The sequence below is a fragment of the Punica granatum genome, chromosome 3 (assembly GCF_007655135.1).
Source record: "Punica granatum isolate Tunisia-2019 chromosome 3, ASM765513v2, whole genome shotgun sequence".
Lineage (NCBI taxonomy): Eukaryota > Viridiplantae > Streptophyta > Magnoliopsida > Myrtales > Lythraceae > Punica > Punica granatum.
The window spans coordinates 5,519,913-5,546,348 of NC_045129.1; the positions used below are offsets into that span (position 1 = coordinate 5,519,913).

At 39.9% G+C, this 26,436-nt stretch overlaps 3 protein-coding genes across 7 annotated transcripts; 2 read left to right on the top strand and 1 right to left on the bottom strand.

The window, feature by feature from the left end:
- Window positions 1-3,041: 3,041 nt before the first annotated feature.
- On the bottom strand, window positions 3,042-5,890 carry LOC116201231 (translation initiation factor eIF-2B subunit alpha). The gene is made up of 5 exons (XM_031532377.1): window positions 5,237-5,890; window positions 4,564-4,716; window positions 4,326-4,467; window positions 3,897-4,138; window positions 3,042-3,526 (listed from the first exon to the last, which is right to left on the bottom strand). The coding sequence occupies exons 1-5, from the start codon at window positions 5,681-5,683 to the stop codon at window positions 3,320-3,322; spliced, it is 1,191 nt and encodes a 396-aa protein (XP_031388237.1). The 5' UTR covers window positions 5,684-5,890; the 3' UTR covers window positions 3,042-3,319.
- A 622-nt stretch (window positions 5,891-6,512) lies between these two features.
- LOC116201235 (geranylgeranyl transferase type-2 subunit alpha 1-like) lies at window positions 6,513-10,368 on the top strand. Of its 4 annotated transcripts, none has more exons than XM_031532382.1 (6): window positions 6,513-7,295; window positions 7,595-7,755; window positions 7,840-9,032; window positions 9,102-9,295; window positions 9,374-9,445; window positions 9,760-10,368. In XM_031532382.1, exons 3-6 carry the CDS (start codon window positions 8,880-8,882, stop codon window positions 10,130-10,132), a joined length of 792 nt encoding a protein of 263 aa, XP_031388242.1. In that variant the 5' UTR covers window positions 6,513-7,295; window positions 7,595-7,755; window positions 7,840-8,879; the 3' UTR covers window positions 10,133-10,368. The 4 variants fall into 4 exon arrangements, 2 of the variants coding, with proteins under 2 accessions (XP_031388242.1, XP_031388243.1); XM_031532383.1 differs by having other exon boundaries at window positions 6,513-6,955; window positions 7,065-7,755; XR_004155845.1 differs by having other exon boundaries at window positions 6,517-7,755; window positions 9,102-9,299; window positions 9,374-9,644.
- Window positions 10,369-12,697: 2,329 nt separating this feature from the next.
- LOC116199233 (1-phosphatidylinositol-3-phosphate 5-kinase FAB1B) lies at window positions 12,698-23,657 on the top strand. Of its 2 annotated transcripts, XM_031529528.1 has the most exons (13): window positions 12,698-13,224; window positions 13,587-13,671; window positions 14,213-14,916; window positions 15,361-16,107; window positions 16,710-16,863; window positions 17,281-17,625; window positions 18,060-18,908; window positions 19,049-19,380; window positions 19,653-19,776; window positions 19,854-20,024; window positions 20,404-21,942; window positions 22,242-22,508; window positions 22,925-23,657. In XM_031529528.1, exons 3-13 carry the CDS (start codon window positions 14,288-14,290, stop codon window positions 23,249-23,251), a joined length of 5,484 nt encoding a protein of 1,827 aa, XP_031385388.1. In that variant the 5' UTR covers window positions 12,698-13,224; window positions 13,587-13,671; window positions 14,213-14,287; the 3' UTR covers window positions 23,252-23,657. The 2 variants fall into 2 exon arrangements, with proteins under 2 accessions (XP_031385388.1, XP_031385389.1); XM_031529529.1 differs by lacking the exon at window positions 13,587-13,671.
- The last annotated feature ends 2,779 nt before the right edge of the window (window positions 23,658-26,436 follow it).

Genomic DNA, 26,436 nt, shown 5'->3' on the forward strand with positions numbered 1-26,436 from the left:
TTCTCCTTCAAATTGTATCTTCAATTCCTACATTTTATTTTTCTTACCCTTAATTCTTTTTCTTCTTCTTTCAAATTACTACATACATGAGTGTATTGGAAAAAAAAATCATTATAGTTAAAGCGCGATATGATCGGGGTAGGTTGTGCTATGCATGGGCAAGTTTTTAGTAGAGATATATCATAGAAATATTTGTGCTTAACTTGTCTTATTTATGAATATAACTCGCTCGTAATCTTAATAGTGCATCATGCGTCTTTAGAAATTGTAGAAAAAAAGAACAAAGGAAAATTTTAAAAATAAGAGCATCCACAGTGACTCAATAATTTCGGTCCCAGTTGCACCATGTGGCAGAGTGAGGATGGCCCGCTTTTTTTTTTTTTTTTCCCATTGAAAGGGGGCAAAGAAGGGGATGGTCCCGGCTAGTTGGGGTAGCCCCGGATGCAGCAGGCTCCAGTTGAAGATGAAAATGGGAATGGGAACTCACCACTGTGGAGCGAGTCTTCATTTATTTTATCATCAAGGTGATAACCCACCTGGTAACGGACTTCGTCTTTCATAGGAGAGATTAAGGGATCGAAACTCGACTCAAACACGAAAGCGCTTGCATGAATAGACCATTATCCTCTACCCTATGTCTCATTGAGCCCTTTACCTATTCGGGTGAATGAAATATTCCATGGTGGCTGTGAAGCCCCTCTAGTCTCTAGAAGAGGTTGTTACGCTGATCTTTCCCTCTCGATCTTTTACCCATAAAAAAAAAAAAAGAGTCTTCATATATTTTGGGTCCCCATTTTTGGTTATGTGGCATAAAGATGGGTTCCAAAAATGGAAATAGGGACTTGCCCGGTGCGAATGCTCTAGGGTGTGTTTGTTTTTTAAAATTTTTTTAACTCAACTCAACTTATTTTTAATTCAACAACACAATCATTACTTTTTTAATTTTTAAATTTTTTTTAATCATTCAATTCAATTTTTAATATTAAATTCTCTCAACTATTCATTACTTTTTCACAATTCAACTTAACTTTAAATCCAAACGCACTCCTAATGTTTCAACAAAATAGGAGCATGAATCACATTCGTTGTAACTCATGCCCGTTTAAACCAAATCCGCTTTAATGTTTCCAGCATACCCGGTTAAACCAGGCATGCTATATAATTGCTACCACAACCATAAATATAATGCGGGTAATCGTGCTGACGATTTGGACGCTACACGAACAAATCAGAGTACTGTGCGAATGATAGGAGACCACAAATCCACGTGCAATGAGGGAGAGAGGCATGATACCGACCGGGGATTATTCAACTATATATATAACTTGAATTAATCTTATGTTTCGATGAACTATGCAACTCTCAATACTTGCTTGGCCTATTATAGTAGGGTAATAGGGCAACTAATCACGCTGTCACTTCACAAGTTTATTATTACTAATAGTTTAGAATTTTGAAGTCAAGCTAGGCATGCATGAATTAGCTAGTGATCAAGCATAAGAGAAGGGGAAATAGAAATTAACATTGTAATATGTAAATTCATTGCAAAAAATCTGTATATTAATACCGGAGATTCTTAAAGACGGTTAATTACAAGCAAATATAATTATGTAATTTATGTGGAACCCTCTTGTGGGCACGAGCGGAAAGCTTTCGTGGGTTCTCTCTGTAAGAGATAACAATAATAATTTATACATAGATTCAAAGAAATTAATCATGTCCCGACAATATTTTCCTCAATTTTGGAGCCTCAAATTTCACCATTGATCATTTAAAATAATTACAATATATCATCATTAGATTCCAAATCCATTATTAAATTCTCGAGTCGCGAATGAAGATGATGGTGTTGTCAATATCAACCAGTTTCAACTTTCAGATACGTAGATATGGCTATTATGAATCAGTTCCAATTTAAGCTTATCGTGGATTTTACCGTCATGTGAATATCGATGATGGTAACTTGGCCGGGTTCAATCGAGTTGGACTTCTTACTAGGATCTTTCGAAATAGTTTCGTGCACGGGTGAACTGACGTTCTCGGCATATCCAAAACTAAGACCCGATAGATATCTGAATCTACATCGGACCTCCATTTGGTTTAACTACTCGAGCATAACTAATTTCTTGGATCCGAAACACCCATTAGATCACTTCAATAAAAAAGTATCAAGCATTATATTTCCAAATAACTTCTAACCTACCAAGTGGTCAGATACAATAACTTCCAAATAATTATAAGAAAATGCAATCCAATTCATATAATAAGCCTTTTAAAGTTTAGAGTAAATATACTGTTAGTTAAAACAATGGTTTCAACTTGGTGAGACCATGTGGCCCGTTTGTTTTCAGGGTTAAAATTATAAAAATTTTAACTTTAACTTTAATTCAACCCACTATACAACAAAAATATACATTTCTCAAGTCAAAAATTTTAACTTTAACTTTAACTCAACACACTACACAACATTTTGTCCTTTTCCACAATCAAAATCAAAATTACTTTAAGTCTGAAATCAAACGCACTATGATTATCCTCGCTCAATTGACCGAAATTGATTCCGTTCCAAAGTCCGCCCTACTTCAAATTCCAAACAGGCTTCCGTCGTTTAATCTGCGCAAATTGCGAAGTGATTCCCGCAACCAATGAAAATTACATAATTACAGATAAGCATCGAATTGTATAATAATTAAGAATGTAATAACAATAAAAGAATTAAATAGTTACATATTTCGGATAAGTCCGGATATCTCGACAAGTCATACCCAGAGATCCATATCCGGCCACGAACGATGAATTGAAATCCATTTCCAATCCATATGCTTCCTGGATTGGGCACGGATCCAATACGATTGGATCAAATCCAGTAAATCAGTTTCAAATTGTCATCCAACAATCTTTTGCCAATCCATTCACCCATACCTTTCGGATGTCAGGTTATGATTTGAGCTCTATGATCGGTAAACTCGTACTTTGGATTGGCAAAGGAACGACAAACAGAGAAAATGGTATGCCATGTATACATGGACACGGTAATTGCATTGCCCGAGAATGACACAAGAATGATTATTCGAACAGAAAACATTCATACACTAAATGGATGTTACAGATATAAGCTCTCATACAGAGAAGAAAGTCCTAAACCTCAATTGCTGGATTGATAACTCCAAAGGCACCAAAAGAAAGAAAGAAGAAAGAAAATGAAAAGAGAGCACAAGTAAGAAAGAATAAAATTTTATATTTTAAGAGACAAGAAAGAAAATGAAAAGAGAGCACAAGTAAGAAAGAACAAAAATTTTATATTTCAAGAAAGAAATGGTTACAAGTACAGCTGAATGAGTTCGTCGCTGACTACAGAAGGCGTGAGGACTCCGAGATCTGTGAAGAGAAGGGTCAAGTACTGTGGAGGGGTGTAATCCCGAGCCGATGTTTCAACCTCGACCTTCGAAGGGATCGGGACACCAAAGTCAATGGGCCGTAAGGCAGGGGCCATGTCTTTCTGGTCCAATGGGTAAAGACGCGCAAACTGCATTTTAGGGGAGAAGGTTCGAGTCATTCACGGCCAAAAAAAAAAAAAAAGAAAACACTGATATATTACAACCCCTTTATGCTATTAATAAGAAGTAACTGATGCGACTAAGTAGAAGACACAGATATTGTTGCATCTATCTGATATATCATAACTTCAATTCTAGTTGTCCAAAACCGTATTTATCAAAAGCTTGCACGTTTCTAACCTTATGCTTCACTATTTTTATCGATTCAAGCAAGCAGCGGCTCCATTCCGTTCCACTTTATCATCCGATCTCAAAACGCTTATATTTACACCTTTGCAAGCAGTAATTCATCGGAATAACGTCAGCAGGATATATCACAAGCATATATTTGGGAACTACCTTGTAGCTTTCAGCTGCAACGTAGACGGGTTTATTCATGCTGTGGGCCACCAAGGCAATCTGGTAAGTTCCCATCATGTTAATAATGCCGCCACTTTCGACAACTCCATCGGCACCAACAAAGACCATATCGATCTCATCCATCGAATATGCCACAGCTGAATCTATCAGGAGCTTCACAGGAACATCGAGTTTTGCCAGCTCATTGGACAACCGTAGTCCTGTCCTGTCAGGTCTTCCCTCTACAAATGTAAGGATCAGAAATCTAAGTCCATTCTCCTCAAAATATTTATAAAAATAAAAAATTAGTATGATGTTATATTAATATGAATGCCCTTAGACATTATGAATGAAAGGAAAAGCTCTAAGATAGGATATATGATTAACATCTATCCATCTAAAGCTCGTATAAGAATCTATTAAGGCAACCTGTGCAAAGTACACGGAACAGTTTCTTATTCTGTGCTGCTGTCTTCAGGACCTCCAGAACAACTCTGGAGAAGCCGTGAACCAAAATGGTACAACCATCAAATATGAAATCTTGACTGAGCATCGCAATGATCCTCCGAGCCTGTAAAATTCGGCTTAATCAGATACTTCTACAGCAATCGCAATTCCATATATCAGGGAAACAATTTGCATTCCCTATGCACCCTCAGTTTACTACCTTGTAAGATATCTCCCCAAACTTCTCAGCACGTTCAATCAGCCGGGACTTAGCTGAATTAAAATCCTCATACTCCAAGGCTGAAGTTCTGGTCACATACCGCATGAACAAATCACAACCTGCTGTCAATGATATGGAAGTTGTGTCCCATGACTGAAAAAGAAAACAGATAACTACCTCAATTAGGCTATAAAAAAGGATGTGACCCTTAAGGCAACTTAGGACTCAACTAAAGATTCAACTGAGTCACACATATATATGATATATCGATCATTCTTATAAAAGCGCTGAAGGAGCAGAAATTATCATATTAGTCAACCGACAGGAAGCTAAAATTATAAGATAACTAGCTATTCTCCTATGATGCCATGTGATTGAAGAAGCATGAACAGCACCTCAGAAAATCTCCATAGAAATTCCACTCGAAAATCATAAGATGATCAATGAAGTAAACCATCTATTTGAAAAGACTTCTTCTTGCAGCTATCTCAATTGTAAATATCACTCAGTATTGCTTGCAAAATGCATGCACAACATTCTACTGCTTACAATCAAGCTTCAAGAATGGAACTTTCCGCGTACTGCACCGAGCAAACATCCGAATAGAATCAAAGATGCACCGAATTTCACCATTCGAGTATGCCCAGCAATTGAAAATGGATAAAGCACGAACCTTGAGGGAATCAGAGGCCTTCTTGAGCTCAATTTCCAGCTCCATCATGGTGGTAGCCTCGCTGGACCTGATCACCGCCGCAAGGGCCCGGATTGCTGCCACAGCCTCGGCCAAATCGGGCTGCTTCCTCCAGTTATTGAACTCATCGATGACGCTGAACGGCTTCCCGGACCCAGGGTCCGCGGCAGCGGAAGAAGACGACCTGACGTCGCTCTCCGGAGAGTACTTCCCCACGGCGGCCTGGGCCTGGGCGAGCCAGTCGCTGGTGACAACGCCATGGTGAGCCGCGCGGGTCTGGTAGTAAGCGGAGACCTTGGCGTTAGGGTTTTGCAGGGTGTCGGCCATGGTGGAGGCTGTGGTCTGGGGAGGGGACAGGGAGACGAAGTCCGGCCGGGCTCCGGTGTCGTTTCGCTTGTCGAGTATGAAGGAAGCCGATCTCCGCCACATTTATCGGGTGAATTTAAGAATCGGATGCTGCTGAAAAATGGAGGGGCTGTCACTTTCGGCGGGGAGATTCTGAGGCCGAGAAAGCGAGATTAGGGATTCCGGCGAGGGAAGGAGGATTAGATTAATTAAAGATTAAAAATGGAATTTTTAGGGTTTTTTTTTTCCTTCTTTTCAGTTGCATTAGGCGAAAATTAATTGCACTGATTAAAGGGTTCTTTGCAGGACGGCGGGTTGGGTTTGCTTCCACAAAGGGCTGCTTTAGAACTTAAATAGTTACTTCGCAGTTGTTGAAATAATTAAAATTGTCACAATTAAAATAATTATGACAATTAATCGAGTGATTAATGGTTATTTCTCTGTTTATTACAATTTGATTAATTCTTCTTCAAGTTATAAGGATCGCCGAAAAATTTCTAGGAATTCGACTTAAGTTTGGTAAGATTAGTATGGTGATGATGGGGTCTGTCGTAATAGGTACAGTTTGAATCCAGTATACACCATAAAATGTTAAGGAGCCATTAGCAAGTGGGTTTGAATTCAATTCGATCTTGATAAAATTAGCACGTCGATGATGTGGTTGGTTGTGATAGATGTACTGTGAACTTGGTATACATCTCGAATGCTAAAGAGCCATTAGAAGGAGTCTTCGGATTCAATGTGATCTCGATAAGATTAGCACATAGACGATGTGGTCAGTCGTGCTATACTGTGTGATGGGTACGGATCGGATGATCTTTTACTTGGCAAACACTGAAGAGTATTTAACACGCAGCTCCAAATTCAATGCATTTTCGATAAAATTAACAAGTTAGGTGACAAGGTCATAAGGAATGGATAGTATCACTAACAAGAATCGAGTTCGAGATATTAGTTCTTAAAAGAGAACATGTCTACTATATTTTATATATATATATATATATTTTTTTTTTTTTAATAAGTGAGGCTCATGGCCTAATATTATCACAATCACGACGGGAGGTCAGTTTTCGCTCTCTAAGGGAGTAATTTTCAATTGTTTGCTTCGTTTGGTAGATTCAAATCAAATCCCATCAACGTGGCTTCACAGGTTACTTGCTTCGTAAGAAAGCGCAATCTCTTTTCAGATTCAGAGTCCTCCCTCCTCCTCCTCTCTCTTCCTTGTCTGGGACTGTGCTGTGACAGAGGATAATGCACGAACGGCCTCGTAATGCCCGAACCGAGGGATGCAGCTGCAAAATCTCGGATGTGCCAATCTCTCCAGTCTCAGTTCCTGCATTTCCACCACAACCGCATGTACTCCTCCTCTCTGTCTGAGCTCCAGTTCAATGATCGCCTCCAGTTTCAATTTCCGAATCCAATGCTTATACTTTCACGTGGGTTTGCAATCTCTGAGCTACACCAGGGAGACTCTGCAGACCAGTGCAAAGCTGCTGGCGATCTATCTGGAGAATTACACGGTCTGGAACTATTGGAAGCTAGCAGTTGAGCACAACATCAGAGATTCCGAGTCTGATCCTGACTCTGTAAAGTTGATCTTCGATGAAGAACTCCGAGCAGTGTTAAGGATTATGCTTTTCTGATTTCAGTGTTACACTTGAACCAGAACCAGATTACTTCTTCAAGCCTCAGCTCGGTTGTTTTCTAATCCGTGTCTTCCTGGCTTAGCTTTTATACTGCAATTGAAATTGGCACATTTTGAGCATTCATCAAGAAGAGAATGGAAAGGAGGGGGACCAAAGCTCAGGGTTTTTTTTTTTTCTTTTATTGCATATTCCATGGCTGCTTTGTTTTCTAGCTAGTTTTCGCAGTCCAAACAGTTGCTTGGAAGATTTTCTTTGCTGCTTTTTCCGGTCCTTTTCTAGGTGCTGCACGCCAATTTGGATTAGGAGCACAGTATGAATATTTTTGGATTGAGTGGATGAATTTTCACAGGTAGAGAGTGCACTGAGGCAAAACTGCAAATCCTATAACGCATGGAATCATCAAAAATGGGTATTAAGCAAGGGTCATTCATCTATAGATCGAGAATTGAAGTTCTTGGGTCCGTTCCAAGAACAAGCTTCTCGGAACTTCCATGCTTGTAATTACAGGAGGTGAAACTCTCGGCTTATTTGTAATTGTCAATGAGGAATAGGTCCATATCAACCACTCTTATTTTCCTTCTGAAAATTTCGCAGATTTGTGGCCGCACTGATGAATCGATCCACAGAAGATGAATTCAAGTACCCAGAAAATCTTATTGAAAATGATGATGTTGATTATTCAGCTTGGCATAATCGCAGGTACCATTTTGTTACATCCATGTTGTGTACCAGCTGTCGCTTGCGGCGTGTCCAATGGAAGCAACATGTCCAATGGCAGCTCTCATCTCCTGATGTCATTTGAGTATTAAAGATCATAATTTAGTAGCAGAATTCTTGGCTCTATGCAATGCTTCTTAAGCTACGAGATTCTCGAGGGTGCACTTACTGAATAGGGAGAACGAATATAAAGTCGGGATTCCGTATTTGTTCTTTGGGTGTCCAAGTCATGAACATGATTTAAATAAGATATGCAAATATTTTAAACAGTACATGTTAGATTTATCTGACTCGTTTATTCAGTACGTTACGGTACATTCTTTTACGGTATACTATTGTCTCGAGCTACTATAGAAAATGGATCATCTGTTCGAGATGTTTTGAGCAAGAAGTATGATTTTGTGTATGTTACTCTGGACTCACGTAATCACAGTTCTTGGTTTTATTATCTCTGGCTCCTCGAACAAATAATCCAATCTGAGGCTCCCCTACTTGTATCTTCTTGGCCTCCCAATGGGGCTGATCTAAGTGTGTCGGGTAATAGGTGTCTTGGTGCAGCATCGAGTTTATTCTCTAGATTTTCTATCGACTTAAGAAGATTCCCAGTGGTTCTGTATTTTAATCAAAACGTAGAAGGCATCGACTCATCGACGGTAACTGCTGAAGCTTCAATTGTTACAAGCAAAGATCTTACATGGAAGCTGCTTTCACCGAAAAATTCTCAATTTGGGGGAGTTTGGGTTGCATACCGAGATATATCTAGTGTAGGTCTTGATTCGTTGAGCCCCCAGAGAGTCCAGGTGAGACTGGGACATTGCCCAGGCATGTATCTTCGAGTAGTCTTCAGCTCAGCAAACTGTTTAGGTTAGAGTACATAATAACTGCAAAACCTATTGAAACAGAATACTCTCAAAGGCATGATCATGAGAAATTTCCATGGAAAGAAGATGACTTTCGTAACTCCGAAGGACAGCTGGAAGAATCAAGTCCTCTTGCGCTTCGGGGTGGCATATAGATACCGTGACGGAACAGACAAATCACTTTCAGGGCCTTGTTGGGAGCTGGGACTGGTAAAGCCTGTAACTGAGTGGTATTTTGCAGATTGTGGATTTTGCCAGTTCTGATTGCTCTCCGTTTAGCTCTTTTTTTCTAGTAGCAAAATTGGAAAATTGATGCTTGCCAGACTTCTGATGGCTCGGGACGCTATGTTGTCTCCATGTGCAAATAAGACGGCTCATTCTGAAGAAGTTCTAGAACTATATAGAGATCTAATCAGATCCAATCCACCGCATTCTCAGTACTATAAGGACCAAAGCAGCTTGGTTTTGATGCAGTAGGTAAATTTTCCTTTCTTCAAAGTCTATATTAACGGTCCTGTCTTTTATCCCTCACCGGCCTCTCATTGTCTCAGGTGGGATCATTTGAGAAGTTCCTGTGGGTTCAAATCTCAGATCTCAGCGACAAGGAGTCTCATTCAATTGAAGTTAAACTGCTTCCATCAAATTTTATAGCCAGATTGGTTCGCTTGATGAAGTTGGGAGTGTACTTCCTCGTATAGATTGGATCTTCATCAGCCAATTTCATGTTAATCTAGAAAATCCACGCTGTCGCTAAAGTTTGTCTTGACTTCTATTGCCAACTTGTAGTTAAGCGAATATCCACAGCTAGATTTTCCTCTTGAGGTGGATCCTCAGTTTCTCTAGGCTCTTATTACCAAGTTCGGGAGATATTCGTGTTCAACTCTCTCCTCCATCCTTGATGAGTCCATATCTAATTTATATCCCGATCTTACGACAGGAATAGAGGCTCTGCAACTCCTTTCTTGCTTGAACCTGCGCAACAACAAACTGGCAAGTTTCTCTGCTCTGGAGCCCCTGAGATCACTCAAGTCTCTGAGAGCGCCGAACATCTCGTACAACGAGATCGGCTGCCACCATATAGACACCAATCGCTATCTGTTCACGTCTCCTCTGACATACTCAGGAGACATGAGGACTTGCCTAACGGAGTAGATGTTGAGAATTACTGGGCGGCCTTCATGGTGTTCAAGGACTTGGACTTGGTGCAGTTAGACGTAGCAGAAATCCCAGTTGCTAACGAGAAGCTCCAGTCATTCTTGGTCAGGATTTTTCCCGCGCTCACGTGGTTGGATGGTCGAAACTTGCACTGATGCCTTACTTATGCACGTAAGGGCAACAGTGTCGTTTCCATAAGTTATAAGATGTAGACATTGTCGTCCAGGATTACTATGAATAATAAGAAGAAATAGGTTAAAAGAATTTTAGTAGAAATGTGTTTACTTAGAAGCTTCTCAGATTAGAATTATCTTAGATCGAAATTGAATTATCTTGTGCTCAAAATTTCAAAAATCAACATGGTTTTCGGGTTGGCTTCTGACCATCTCGAGATTTGGTCTGTCTCGGATCTTTTGTTCTGGAGATGCTTGTTTGGTTTCGAAATTTTATTTTAAAATCACAATTCTAACTTAACTCTATCCACTACAAAACAAAATAACTCATACAAAGTCAAAGAGTGTGCCCCATTTATACCACTTTTTTCACAACAAAACAACATAATGCATACAAAGTCAAAGGGTGGGCTCCATTTTTTCCACTCAAAATCAAAATCAAAATCTGATTTTAAAATCCTACTATGAAACCAAACGCAACCTAAAACATATGATCCGAAGCTCCAAAGATTTTTGACCAGATGATCAGCTCCAAAGCTCTCTTGGCTCAGGAACCAATCGAGCCACACTGACTGATCAAGCTGTGCCGACAATAGTTGCCACCAAGAAGGAAAAACTCATGGTATGGAATAAGGTTCAATGGCGAGTGGCGCCCGTGCTGGGATTCGTAGCGGTTGTAGGCAGCGGAAAGAAAGGATTGAGGCAATTTCCGCTAGGATCAGGAGGCTGCCTGAGAAGGGACATTCAGGTTTGATTTATGTTCTCGCAATGTGGCTCCTGACGCCAGGACTAGGAATAGGATTCTGTTCTTTCCCAGGAGAACTTTCCCGAGGCAGAACAGTCTCTGCCCCTTGCTCCGACTCTCCCCTTCTGCGCTCACTGTTGCATAAGTTTGAGAATTCAATTCCTCTGGGAAAGCGATGAAATCGAACTCAGAAGAATTCCTTTCCATATACTATGATCTGGAAGAACTTCTGTATATTATAGTGCCGCTAAGGAGACTCAACAGAAGAGTCCGGCTGATTATGGAGGCTTCTGAGTGTTGCTTTTAGTTGACACTTATCTAAAGCCTACCAGCAAAAGAGAAATAACGAGTTGATTGAGTTCACGATGAAAAAACCATCTCTCGTCTTTCGGGAAAGGAAATATGTTTGAAGGGCAATGAGAGGCAGTTTTCCCTCGTTTTCTTCATATTTGCGAGATGGAAAAACTGGAATTATCGAGGTACTCGAAGTTGTACCGGTCCCCTACTACAACTTTTGCTGTACAGCTTCTATTTCTGAATGTTTTTCCTCCCTAAGTCCAGAACTGCTTAACCGGATAGCTGACAATGTTTGTCGAAAAGCCCATTTTCAGATAATATTGTTCGGAGAAAACGAGTTCCGAGTATGCTCATCAGATAGGCTGACGTTGCTGATCTCGTGATCAGAAAGGATCCATGTTAGTCCCAGCACTGCCCCTGAAGCGACAGTGCTCCTGAGGGATTACACTCAGCTTCATGGATAAGTCTGTCAGGCCCGTTCAAGTGATATCTATCCCATCGATACATATTCTCCCGCTCTCGGGTCTGCTAACTGAACAAAAGTCAGTCGGGCATTATCGGATTTTTTCAATGAACCGTTTCCTTATAATTATACGCAGTCGGATTGAGTTTTTCTAATGTATCCCGCTAACTTGCAAATACGGAAAACCGATCTTTTGAAAAACTGGGAAAGGACAGCGGGGAACCGTACGCGTTTGTTGATGAATGTATAAATGGAAAGTATTATAATAATTACCCGAAAAGGAAAGATAATGTTATAAATGGAAAGTGATAGGTTGAACCCAGAAAATTAGCAGTCATCCGATTGGATACAACTCTCAAGTCATTCTGACTTTGTGAAAATCATTTTTCAAAGTCAACTTGAAAATTAATTTCGCTTCAATTTTAACATACCATTAATATCATCAACATCTCACATAAAACAAAAAATATTACGTATTATATCCAATCTGTGCTAGATGAAGTGAAGTATTTATGATCGATACGGCTAACGTTGTCGGACTGCGAATTCCTGAACCGTGAAGGGCTCCTATGATTTTCGTGTTTTGCCTCAGGGGGGCATTTCTGCTAACATATGCTTACAACTTATTGGCACTATCCAATCGAGTAATAAAAAGAATAATAAAAGAGATTATCAAAAAAAAAAAAAAAAACTCCAACTAAATTATGGAAGAAGGGCATTTTCGTAACTGTGGAAGGGGCAAGATGTTAACCGTTGCCCGGCGGCTGACAGACGGCGAGCGTTTCTTCCGGACAGAGACTTTAAAAACGCGTACTCAATTAAATATATATAATTACAAAAATAATTAAATGGATTATAATATTTATGGGTGAATTAAATTAATATTAAAAAAATATTTAAAGAAATCATTGAATGTGATGTGCTGCGAAGTAGACACTGTCTCTATCTGCCCAGCCAAGAAAAAGAAATAAAAGGACTAAGCCAAAAAATTTAGTTGGAAAAAGAAAATGCATAAGCAATAACCGAACCCCAATAATTCACAACCAAACCGATCGCTCGAGCGTGATTAGTTTTCAGCCAATAAGCCGAGCATGACTCGTAGTCTTAACAAAAAGGAAAATCGATCCCGAAAAGTGAAAATTATGGAGCTCAGAGATTGATTGATTTTCATTTTTTTTATTAAAAAAGAGCAACTATTTTTAATAATTAATTATTATTATCCATTATTATTGTTATTTTCTTGTTATTATTATTGTTACGGTTGTCATAACAGTTTTTGTGGCGAACCGGAGAAAATCTTGACTCTCTGCAATCGGAAGAAAACCACCAATTTTCCAGTTTCCGTCTCTCTCGATTCGGCGTGAAGTTCTTCACGGCGGGCATTCCAATTCGTGGATTCGAGATTGAATTGCGGAGCTCTGTTTGTGGCTGTTCGAGGAGTTCATTGGCCGAGCATGATCCAATCGGATTGAGCTGGGGGAGCCGGGAAATAGGATCGGCTCCTCGTGTCCTGGAGCGAATCTGCGGGCTCCCCATTTAACCTCTGCCCCTGGAAGATCTGATTCTGAGGTAAATTGGCTGAATTTTTATTCGTATTGTGCTTGCTGTTGATTTTCTTGCGCCCAAAGCTTGATCATTTTATGTAATTTGGGTTTGGTATGGATTCTTGATTTGCCTGAAGTTCTGTTAATGGAACCAAATATCTTAGATTCATCCACAATGTTCATAGTGATTGCTAGCTCACAACAAATTCTCCCTCTTAGATTCTTTATCGGTTCGGGTTTGTTTCTTATCTCATGCAATGCTTTTAAGTGAGTGTGATTATCGGAGCTGAGAAAATCCATAACATTCCGTTGATGGAAGCAGATGTTTGAGTTAAGAATTGGGGGTCTGAAGGTGTTCTTTTTTAATCTTATGAATTCTTCGCGTAGTTTGTAGGAGCCAACTGGGAGCCGTCTTGTCTCTTCCAAATGAGAGATGATGTTGATCAACTTAGTGCAGGCCTCGGAATTACTGGTATACATCATTTGCAGAAATCCTCAGAATCTTTAAGGTCTTGTTTGAGTTTCATGTCCTGTTTGGTTGTTCTTCTTTTATCTCATGTTTTTGTATTACTTGTGAGGGCTGGTAGTTGATGCGTTCATTTTGGAGTGAGGCAGATGTGTGTTCGAGCACTAGTTCCAAATCCATTTAATCATCCATTCAATTCTCTAGGAGATACATTTGATCAATACAAGCTTCTGTTAATGGAACCCGATGATTGAATTAGGAGTTAGGGGTCACAAATAGCAGGTGGCTTCGGCATATGACACTTTAGAAATCGGCTGTGTATTAGCTCATAGAGTCAGACCCGTTATATCTTATTGAAATGAATGATGGTTTTGATTAATTGACTGATGGGGTCTGAGATGTTTGCTTTTTATAAAGGAAAATGGATAAATTTAATGCCGTAATTTAATATACTTGCCTTGTCCTTTTTTTCTTTTTCCTATGATCTCCTTCTATGAAATATATTTTTATGGATCTCCTTTTTGACGATATATATTCTCTTCTACAGGTACTCTGTTATTTGAATCTGGAGAGTGGCCAATGAATTTGTCATGATGAGTAGGGCAGAGCCATTAATCAGTCGATGGATACGTCGGATAACATCTTCTCTGATTTGTTCGGCATAATTAGGTCATGGATCCCTTGGCGCTCTGATCCTGCCAACGTCTCAAGGGACTTTTGGATGCCCGATCAGAGCTGTAGGGTTTGCTACGAGTGCGATATTCAATTCACGTTCCTTAACCGCAGACACCATTGTCGACGTTGTGGGAGAGTCTTCTGCGGGAAATGTACCTCTAACTCAATCCCTGTCTTATGCACTGACCCTAGGACCTTGTGGGAAGAGTGGGAGAGGATCAGGGTTTGTAACTTTTGCTTCAAGCAATGGGAGCAGCAGAATATTCCTAGTAATGAAGATGGCGAGCAACCAATCAATCAAGAGATTATTACCTCATCGACAGGAGGAGCAAGTTTCGGCAGCCCCAAGGCTGTCATCCCTACCCCTACTGGTAGAGTTAGTCTCAGCTCAATGTCGAACCCGCTTGGGTCATATAAAGAAGAAGTTCGACCCTCTCCTGATCTGAGCTCAACCCAGCCATTTGTGATGGAAAAGAATGCAGACAGGCCAGACACAATAGCTTCAGGAGAGGTCAACAATCTTGTATCGGACAGAGTGGTTCAGCCTCAGAGCCCCTACGAGTTTTCACTGATCAGGTTTCATACCTTAGTTGCCCGTTTCTTTGCATTTTAAAAAGTGAAGTATTTAGGGCGAAGATTCCTGTTATCAGGTGATTATTCTATCAGCTCTTTAGCAGAGTTTTAGCCTACAAATACAGGAATGGCTGATCTTGAAAACTTTCTTATTGTGTCTAGTATGTCTATTGTGTCGGAAATTGCTAGCTCTAATCCTATTATTGCCTGATCTTCTTGGGTATGCTGATGAGCTGTGCCTTGCGTTTTTAAAACTGTATGATAGTATAAGGATCGGAGCTTATCTCATCATTTCCACCAGTGGATGACAGACTGCTGCTAAAACATAAGGCCATTTCTGCTAGCTGCTACAATTATTCAGTGTATGCTTTGGTTTTGCCTTTGATCTTATAGGAAACTGATATGCCTCATTTCTCTTTTATTGCGTTTGCACCACTTTGGCTTTAGGAGCGATGATGATGATGATGAATACACCGAATACCAATCTGATACTGACTCGAGGCGGTATCCCCAGATCGACCGCTATGAAAGTCGATCTGAACTTGATGAGTTGACCAATCCCATGGGCTCGAATGAGGTGCACCTCGATGGAGACAAGATTGATACAAAGAGTTTGACAAGCTCCTCTCTACAGCATAGTTTTATCTCAGAGGGATCTGATGGGGTTCCACAGCTTGGTAAGAAGGAAGATGAACGCTTATTAGGAGACGAGGGTGAAACAGCAACATCTTCTATATATCCTGGAAAGGTTGGGGCAGACTCTGTGGACTTCGAGAACAGTGGTGTGATATGGCTTCCTCCTGAACCAGAAGATGAGGAAGATGAGAAGGAAGGTTTTCTGTTTTATGATGACGATGAGGAGGGAGATGCTTCTGGGGACTGGGGATGTCTCCGCAGCTCAGGAAGCTTCGGGAGTGGTGAGTTCCGTAACAGAGATCGGCCAGGGGAAGACCAAAAGAATGTTATGAAGAATGTCGTCTATGGGCATTTCCGAGCTTTGGTAGCTCAGCTGTTGCAGGTCGAGAATCTCCCAGTGGGTGGGGAGAATAGTGAAGAGAATTGGTTGGATATAATAACGTCTCTGTCTTGGGAGGCAGCAACCCTGTTGAAGCCAGATACAAGCAAGAGTGGAGGAATGGACCCAGGTGGATATGTGAAGGTCAAATGCTTAGCTACTGGGCGTCGTTCTGAGAGGTAAATTCATTGATGATCGATATAATTTTTCCAGAATCCCATCTAGTTTTATTCTTCACCTTTATCTCTTTTGTCTATATTTATAATTCTACATCATGCTTGTCGGCAATAGTATCGCCTGGAACTAGAATATGTAATGGGTTAGAACCCTGGGCCAATCGATCTCCCATAAGCTAAGGGTGATTGCCGGGAGTAATGACTTGAAAAGGGGACTCCTGTCCATTAGATTATGGAAGATATTAAAGGTTGTTGTGATTTGCTGCCAACTCTATGCCGAAATGAACACTCATCTCTACTTAGAGTTTTTAAAAACTTTTTAAAGGAATTTTTTGTTGGATTTTCTGTTTGTGGGAAATTAGTCGTCTTGTATGAAGCTAGTATGCACTGCAGAAGGCTAAACTGCTTATTAGACAGAATCCTTAAAGAGCAATATCTCATTCATGCATCTAAAATGTGCCTTTGCATGTACTATAGAGGGGAATCATCGCACACTCTACTTTTGACATAGATAGAATGAGCTCCAAGATTTTAAATCGAGTTCTGTTTTCGAGGTTGTATAGCATTGATTTGCCTGATGAAAGTATTTCACTGTTTTTCTCTAGCTCGTTGGTGAAAGGAGTTGTATGTAAGAAAAATATTGCACATCGGCGGATGACATCGAAAATAGAAAAACCTCGCATACTGATTCTTGGAGGGGCACTCGAGTATCAGCGTGTCTCGAATCTCTTATCGAGTTTTGATACTTTGCTGCAGCAGGTTCAACTTTTTCCCCTTTATTTATTCAGTTAGCAGAATATATATAGCTGTTCAATAAAATTAACAGTTTTAAAGGTTAAAAATTAGTTAGACTTTAGTGGAGGAGGTTAAGGACAGGAGGAGAGAGAAAGAAGTTGCAGAGATGTCTGACAGAGTTTATCCAGCAATTAGAGAGAAAATTGCTTTATCCATGAGTTTTCTTACCCCAACTAAAGGATCCGTACTCTCTTCTTCCTTCCTCTCCCTTTTTCTTCCTGTCAACTGACCTTTAATTCTCTTTTAAGCCCTTTATCTGTTGAATTTTATTAATGGGCCCTTAGGTTGCATAACTTTCTGATCTGTTAAACTATTAGATGGTAATAGAACGTAAGCATTTTCCTCAGAGTTACTTAATTCGGCTGCTCTCACTGTCTGCAGGAAATGGACCATTTAAAGATGGCTGTTGCAAAGATAGATGCCCATCAACCTGATGTTCTCTTGGTAGAGAACTCGGTTTCTCGGTTTGCACAAGAGTATCTCCTAGCAAAGGACATATCTCTTGTTCTCAATATCAAGAAACCACTTCTTGACCGAATTGCCCGTTGCACTGGAGCTCAAATAGTCCCTTCTGTCGATCATTTATCGTCGCAGAAATTGGGCTATTGTGACAAATTTCATGTGGATAGGTTTCAAGAGAATCATGGTACTGCAGGACAGGGAGGGAAGAAGTTGATGAAGACGTTGATGTTCTTTGAAGGCTGTCCAAAGCCATTAGGCTTTACTGTAAGTTCCTTAATGACAAACAAATATGCAAGAAATGAAAATGAATAAAGAAGTATTAATGTAAGGCGAGTTTTAAACATATTTATGTTATGCTGTGATGCCTTTTTTCCGTGAAGATTAATTGGGGCTAATTATTCAAATTAAATTGTTGGCAATGGTATTAATGGTTTATGATTTTGTTGATTAATAGATCCTCCTTCACCTACAATTCGAGCAAGGCATGTGCACAAAGAATTAGAAAAAGCACAATGACAATGACACAAAATAAGAATATGTGCTTTCATGCAATTTTCAGTAACCGATATTACTAGAAACTAAAGTATGGAAGGGAAGTGCATCAATGATGAATATCAAATATGATACAACAACCTCCTATAAGTGAGTAGATTTTAAATACTGGAACAATCTCATAGTTTTTTCTTCCATACAATCAGATTTTGCTTAGAGGTGCTAATGGAGATGAACTCAAGAAGGTGAAGCATGTTGTCCAGTATGGAGTTTTTGCAGCCTACCATTTGGCCGTGGAGACGTCTTTCCTGGCCGATGAGAGAGCCTCTCTGCCTGAACTTCCTCTCAGATCTCCAATCACAGTGGCACTTCCAGAGAAGTCTCTGAGCATTGAACGTTCCATCTCAACAATACCCGGTTTCTTACTTCCAACCAGTGAAAAGCCTCAGGATCTCGAACTGAGCGAGCCTCAGAGGTCTAATAGTGTTCCGGTTCCAACCATGTCTGAATTGATCACAAGTGCTTCTCTTCAGAAACCCGAGATGTCTGAATTGGTCAAAAATTTGAGTTTCATGAACTCAACTGCCTTGCCCTTCTCTGCTACTTCAGGGTATGCGGTTTCTGGTTTCCGCGACAATGGTTTGCCGTCAAATGACAAGACTACCATGAACAGGGAAGCAGTTTCCCAAGATATTACAGCTTCTGCAGCCCATAATGGGCCATCGGACTTGGGTGATAATCTGACTGTTAACAGGGTTGATCTTTCGGAAGCAACAGGTCAAAATAGCTATAGTGATATGGTCCCGAAGCAGGTTTCCAACTTTGAAGGTGGTTCTGCACAAGTAGACAGTAAAACACCCGGGAATGAACCAGGACAGTTAAAAGATGAGTTTCCTCCATCTCCATCAGAACATCAAAGCATTTTGGTCTCCCTGTCGTCAAGATGTGTGTGGAAGGGGACCGTATGTGAAAGGTCTCATCTCTTTCGAATCAAGTACTATGGAAACTTCGATAAACCTCTAGGGCGGTTCTTGAGAGATCATTTGTTCGATCAGGTTTTTCCCACTTTTCTTCTATTCATATCTATCTTAGTTGCAACGTTCATGTGCATTTCTACTTTGGTTTTTGATCATATCTACATCGAATTTCATTAATTATTATGTCTTACTTATTGTGTTTACTCATTGCATAATAGAGTTACCGATGCCATTCTTGTGAGATGCCAACGGAGTCGCATGTTCATTGCTACACACACCGGCAAGGTACGCTCACGATATCCGTGAAGAAGCTACCGGAGTTCCTCCTCCCCGGTGAGAGGGAGGGAAAGATATGGATGTGGCACAGATGCCTGCAGTGTCCTCGGACTAATGGGTTCCCCCCTGCAACAAGAAGAGTCGTTATGTCCGATGCTGCTTGGGGTCTGTCCTTTGGAAAATTCTTGGAACTTAGCTTTTCGAATCACGCAGCAGCTAGTCGGGTTGCGAGCTGCGGCCACTCCCTTCACAGAGATTGTCTTCGTTTCTATGGGTAATTCTTTTCTCGCGTACACTCATAAATTGCCCCTCATTTTTGCGTTCAGAAATATTACTCCCTAAACTCCAGTAGGGGGACCTTAAAAACAAGTAGACTTGGAGAAAATCACAGAAATGCCCCTCATCTTGATGCATAAAACGCCCTCACCCTTAATCTTTGGGGGCTAATTTGCCATCACCCCCATAGTTGAGGGGCAGTTAGGTAAACATAAGATTATTTTATTATGGTACAAGAGGTCGTTCTTAGTCACATGACCTCCTCTGTAGGTTTGGCAACATGGTCGCATGCTTCCGGTATGCATCTATATGTGTTCACTCCGTGTATCTTCCTCCTCACAAACTGGACTTCGCTAGCGAGAATCTGGGGTGGATTCAGGAAGAAGCTGACGAGGTTTGATACTAGAACACTGAAGATCCACTTCTTCACGTGCATAAATTGAACAGATTTTTAACTTTTGTGTGTAACAGGTGGTTGATCGGGCAGAGCTTCTTTTTTCTGAAGTGCTCAATGCCCTTAGTCAGATTGCAGAGAAAAAACATGTTACAGGTCAACATGCTGTAGGCGATGGCTCGAAAGATTTGAGACGTCAAATTGTGAATTTGGAGGATATGTTGCAGAAGGAGAAGATGGAATTCGCCGTATGTAGGCTTCTCCTTTCTCTATTTCCTTAAGCTGGTTTGAGTCAATTTGCTTGCGTGGCTCTGTTTGGATCTGCAAAACAGGAAGCTCATCAGTTCTTTTCTTCTCCTCTTCTTGGAGAACAATTAAATAAAGAACAAAGACATGTTGGATTGCAATGCGTTTTTTGTTTCTAAATTTGAAATGAAAGGCTTACTGTGGTCGAGAATATCAAATTTTTCCAAAGAGTTGCTCGATGGGTATCTTGATGTGTGTGTTTTTGTGTCAGTTGTTAATATCAATGGTCAGGCCTTGCTGTTCCAAATGTCGTAGATGACTGATAATTGTGTCAGTGTTTGATAACTGCCTCGAAGTAACTGGTCATCTTTATTTGTTCAGGAAGCACTTCAGAAGACTCTGAATAGGGAAGCAAGAAAGAGCCAACCCAGGGTTGACATTCTCGAGATCAATCGACTTCGTAGGCAGCTGCTCTTCCAATCCATCATGTGGGATCACCGCCTCATTAATATAGCTATTACTAACAACAGTGCCCAAAATGGTATGAAAGACTTGACAGCAGGAAAGGAGAAACCTCTTAATGCAAATGAGACCCTTTCCGAGCCAATCGTTGCGACAAAGCCTGAAGTTTCTCTTTCTCGTGTTGCATCTGATCCTGTGGACACAACCATATTGAACAGAAGCCCCAATCTCAAGATGGAGTTGGAACACCATATTAAGATGGCTGATGGAGTTAATCAAGAGAGTGAGAGATGTGAGAATCAAGACCATGGAGAAGAATCGCCCGCCAATCATCCTGACACTTTGCTCTCTGGGAAGAATGTTAGGCGGGCCTTATCTGAAGGACAGATACCGACAGTGGCAATGTTGAATTTGTCTGACACTCTCGATGCTGCTTGGACTGGTGAAACTCCCCCAAGCTTGGCCAAAGAGTATGATAAAAATGCCGGGGAACATCATCCAGATACAATTTCAACCACCAATACCGTTTCTTCGGTGAATGTAATTCTTACGTCTGGATCTCTGGATAAAGATATCAGTAATCTTGATGAGTCCAAGAGGGTTTTGAAGAATCCGAATCACTCAGTCCCATCTGATAATGTGGATGAGCCAGTAACATGGTTGGGACTTCCATTCTTGAGCTTCTATCGATCGCTTAACAAGAATTTTTTGACAGGGTCCCAGAAGCTCGATATGCTCACTGAGTACAATCCTGTATATGTCTCCTCATTTCGGGAATCCGACCTCCAGTGCAGTGGTCGTTTCTTCCTGCCTGTTGGTCTCAATGACACTGTGATTCCTGTCCGCGACGATGAGCCCACAAGCATAATTTCCTATGCATTGGCCTCATCAGAATACAATTCACAGTTATTAGAAGAGACTGAGAAGATTAGAGACACGGAGTCTGTCTCCTCTTTGTCCTTTTCCGACACCATCAATCTCCAGTCAATGCATTCATTTGATGATTCTGCGTCTGAATCCCTAAGAAGTCTTGGTTCGGCAGATGAGAGCATCTTATCTCTGTCAGGGTCTCGTGGTTCCCTTGGTCTGGACCCACTATTTTACACAAAAGCCCTACATGCTAAAGTCAACTTCTCGGATGATGGTCCCCATGGTAAGGCCAGATACTCTGTGATCTGTTATTACGCAAAGAGGTTCGAGGCTCTAAGGAGGATATGCTGTCCATCGGAGCTGGACTACATACGGTCTCTAAGTAGGTGTAAGAAGTGGGGAGCGCAGGGTGGGAAGAGCAACGTGTTTTTTGCGAAGACATTGGATGATCGATTCATAATCAAGCAGGTCACAAAAACCGAGCTTGAATCTTTCATTAAATTCGCTCCTGAGTATTTCAAGTACCTATCAGAATCTATCAGTACGGGCAGTCCGACATGCCTAGCAAAGATCCTTGGGATTTATCAGGTTCGTGATATTTCAAATGCATTACATCTGTTTGTGAATGCTGCTCCGAGTTTATTGCACTGCATAAGGGAGTAATATAATCCAGAGTGTTCGTTAAGGTATTATTTGGCACGCTTTATTCCTTACCGTCATGATTTTCTGAAACGAAAAGGGAGAAAGAACTGGAAAACTTCACCCCGTTTTGCACAGCCAAATCTGCATGTAGTTTGATTTCTGAATATGAAGAACACTTGCAAGTGGGTTTGTATTTTCTTGCCTAAACTAAAGTTTGACTTTCCTTTGGATTCTCTCTATCCAAGGTTGCAACGAAACATCTCAAAGGAGGCAGGGAGTACAAGATGGATGTACTGGTCATGGAGAATCTTCTGTTCGGGAGGAATGTTATGCGGCTCTATGATCTAAAGGGATCCTCTCGATCACGGTACAACCCAGATTCTAGTGGGACCAACAAAGTCCTTCTCGATCAGAACTTGATTGAGGCGATGCCCACTTCTCCCATATTCGTCGGAAATAAAGCCAAACGGCTGCTCGAGAGAGCTGTTTGGAATGACACTTCTTTCCTTGCCGTAATAATCTCTCTCTCTCTCTCTCTGTTTTTCAAGTTTTTGAAGCTTGCAATCCTTCTAAAAGTTTTGAAATCATAGAAGTTTTTTAAGTTTGCAGATTTCCGGCTTCCCAACTACAAAAGCAAAGAATAGCATAATTTGAAATTACCAATTTTTTTCTCCAAGTTCAAACTTCTATGATTTCAAAACTTTTAGAAGGATTGCTGTTTTACAATGCAGCTGTTTAACTACGCATAGTTGAACCATCAGGATTCCTGCAGTTCTTCCTTTTCATTTCCAGGTTTCGGCCTGTTTCATGTGAAATGAAAGATTGGTTTCGGTTTTGAACGATGAATTCAGATAAAGCATAACACTCTGAGGACCAAATCGGGACTTATCCCTCCGACTAATTACCCCTTCTGAATGTTCTGATGCAGTCGGTGGATGTTATGGACTACTCGCTTCTTGTGGGAGTAGATGAATCTAAGAACGAGCTCGTGCTTGGAATCATCGACTTTATGAGGCAGTACACTTGGGACAAGCACCTAGAGACGTGGGTGAAGGCCTCGGGCTTGCTTGGTGGGCCCAAGAACGCATCACCAACTGTGATCTCACCCAAGCAATACAAGAAGCGTTTCAGGAAGGCTATGACCACTTACTTCCTCATGGTCCCCGATCAGTGGTCCCCGCCGACGATTATCCCGAGCACATCTAACTCTGATTTGCAGGAAGAGGTCGCCCAATCTTTTCCTTCTGTGGAGTGATAATCAAAACCGAACTCTTCCACATTTTATGTAGATTGAAGCCTTGTAGATTTGAGGGGTAAGTCGTCCTCCTCCTATACTTCGGTTTTCTTCTTTTTTGGCTCGTTGGTTCGATAGGTTTTGTTCTTTCATTTCGCCGATTCTTTGGGTTAGCCCCAGTTCTTTGGAATACGACTTTCGTCGGAAGAAATCTCTCTGATTTGTTAATGGAGATTTTTTCTCAAAAACGAGGCTGTTAGGAAAGCCGCAAAAGTATGTCGGAGGTATGCTATTAAACGGCCCCGGCATAGAAGTCTGTCTGTACAAAAAAACAGGGATATACTGTGATCATCTTCATGTATTACCCCCAACCACTATGTGCATATGAATTCAATCAAATGTGAAAATTTTTCATTTCACATTCGTGTATCGGTGTATGCTTCTCGAGACTATATTTTCTTATATCTTTTCCAGTGATTCTGCTTCCTCGTTCATGACCTCCTAGTTTACATATATGCACTGTCATGCATGATGAATAACAACGGTTCGAATTTTATTCGATCCATTTGATATCCCACATGACCATGAAAGGGTGTAACTTGCCTCCCAAGGAAACAAGAAGACAACATTTAAATTTTGGTCCAGTTCCTTGCAATATTCGTATGAATATTCCGAATGATCACTCGTCATATGTTAATGCGAGATGGGGATTACTTCAAACGTCCTGGGAGATCGAGGTCCATGTAGGACTATCAAGGACACATTCTGTCATGATAAAATTGATTTTGCCATGCGTAATGTAAAATCTTATCTTATAAATATACTAAATCTCTTGTTTGAGGCCCATTGCATGAGAAAAGGCCACTTGCCGCCCTTTTGCAATTCTACCCCATTTCTTCCTCATTTTAATATTTTCCTACAAAGTTTTTTCTTTTTCAGTTTTTATCCTTAGCTTAATTTCTTTTCACGTCTTTCAAAAGAATTTCAAAACTAGCCCTTCAGCTCTAGTGTTGTGCGAGCAATTTTATGTGATTTTTTTGTAAATATTTGTGTAATTTTGTTTTAAAGTAATAATTTATCAAAATTAAACGAATGAGAATAAAATAATGGTACATGGAAATTTTAAAAATAATTATGACAATCTATCTAATTTGACTTGAGGTGTACTCGAGGTTCATGTATAAGCTCTATTGCAATATCATGAAGGAACACTTCACCATGATCTAAGTGTTTAGGAAAAACGATTACATGGGACGATATCGTGGGTGTAGTTTGAATTATTATTATTATTATTATATAACTAACCAAAACATGTCACATCTTACAAAAGTGGAGCTGGTATCATTTTCATACTCATTTGCTTTATTTTCTACAAAATAATACTCCGCAACTTTTTTTATATAAAAATAGTGAAAAATGAAATAAAGATATGGGTGTTACTGGTTTGTTAATTTTTTTTATTGTGATATCTTCAGTTTTACGAGTTATCAATTCTTTCTTCTATCTTTTTTTACAGCAACAAATAATATAGTTAAATGGGTTAATTTCATTAAGCTAATAGTATCGAACTAAAATTTAATTTATAGGGGTTAATTTGATACTCTATGTAACAATATAGGTGCTTAACAAAAACAATTAAAATATAGTGTCGTAATTCGAGAAGTGACAATATAAGCATATAAAAAATATACTTACTACAAATAATATATTTTTTACTAGAATAATCTGTATAAGATTGTAATAACGATACTTTATAATTATGGTAAATTACACTGATGGTCCAAAAAATTTTAATAATGTATCAAGTTGGTCCAAATTTTTTTTTTCTACTTGATGTTACAAAATATTTCAAAGTTGTAACATGATAGTACAAACCGTCATCTCGCCATTGACGCCGTCAACCGACGCTGACGTGGCTCACTACGTGTCAGGTCCTTTTCTAATGTAGCCGAAATAGTAACCTCTCTCTCTCTCCCCCCTCTTTCTTCTTCTTCTTCTTCGATTCTTCTTCTTCTCGTCCTGCTCCTCCCTTCCCTCGCCCTGTTCCTGTTCGATCTCCTCTGAGGTGTCTCCTTTCCTTTCTGACATGGGTGGCTTAACAGTTAATTGTGAACCCTTAAGTTAATTAAAGAAACATTTTGTACCAGTAAGTAACATTTGTAAAACATTTTGTACTATTAAGTGACAACTTCAAAAAGAGTTTGAACCATCATGTAACGTTCCACCAAAAACAGATAACAGTCATCTTCTTCCCTGGTCTCTGCGTAATTTATTGTTGAAGAATCGAAGAAGAAGAAGAAGAAGAAGAAGAAGAAAGAGGGGAGAGAGAGAGAGAGAGGTTACTGTTTCGGCCACATCAGAAAAGGACCTGACATGTAGTGAGCCACATTAGCGTCGCTTGACGGCGTCAATGGCGAGATGACAGTTTGTACTATCATGTTACAATTTTGAAATATTTTGTAGCATCAAGTAGCAAAAAAACTTTTTGGACCAACCTGATACATTATTAAAATTTTTTGGACCACCAGTGTAATTTACCCTTATAATTAATATGGGTTGATTCAAGTAGTTTAACAATTATCCAAGCTAACCCATTCCATGAATAAGTGCTTAAAATAACAATTCTTACATTATTAGATTTTGATCAAACGCTCAAGAAACAAGTGAAAATTTTTTATTTTTAATTATTCATCTATTATTCTCATTATGCCCATAAGGAATGAGCTCTATATGGTTGATAGACTGTTTGGAATGAACTTTATATGGTATTTAATTTTGACTCATTGGGCTTGCATGATGAGAGGCTACCATTCGTTCGATGAGAGCCTGCCATATAGGATTTTAGACTATTTCCTTAGTTCTTGGTTAAGTGTCTCTTCATTTGCTTTCTTTTAATATAATAAACTACATATAAATACATAAACAATAAACGATGAATTTGATCACTGTAGAAGAAAACGAATCAATTTGACCCCGTAAACCCTGCATGAGTGTTTTCATTCACGGAAATACGAGAACAAAAACACTAATAATATGAAAATACTGAACATAATTTGCACAAAATTAAGTTCAATATAAAAATCTTAGAAAGAAAATTCTAAAATATTGAAATACTATGTTTTTTTATAATTTTTTAGTATGAGCAAGTTTTTGTTTCATTAATTCCTCACTTTCTCAACATACATGGAGTAAAACAATTGTGCTAC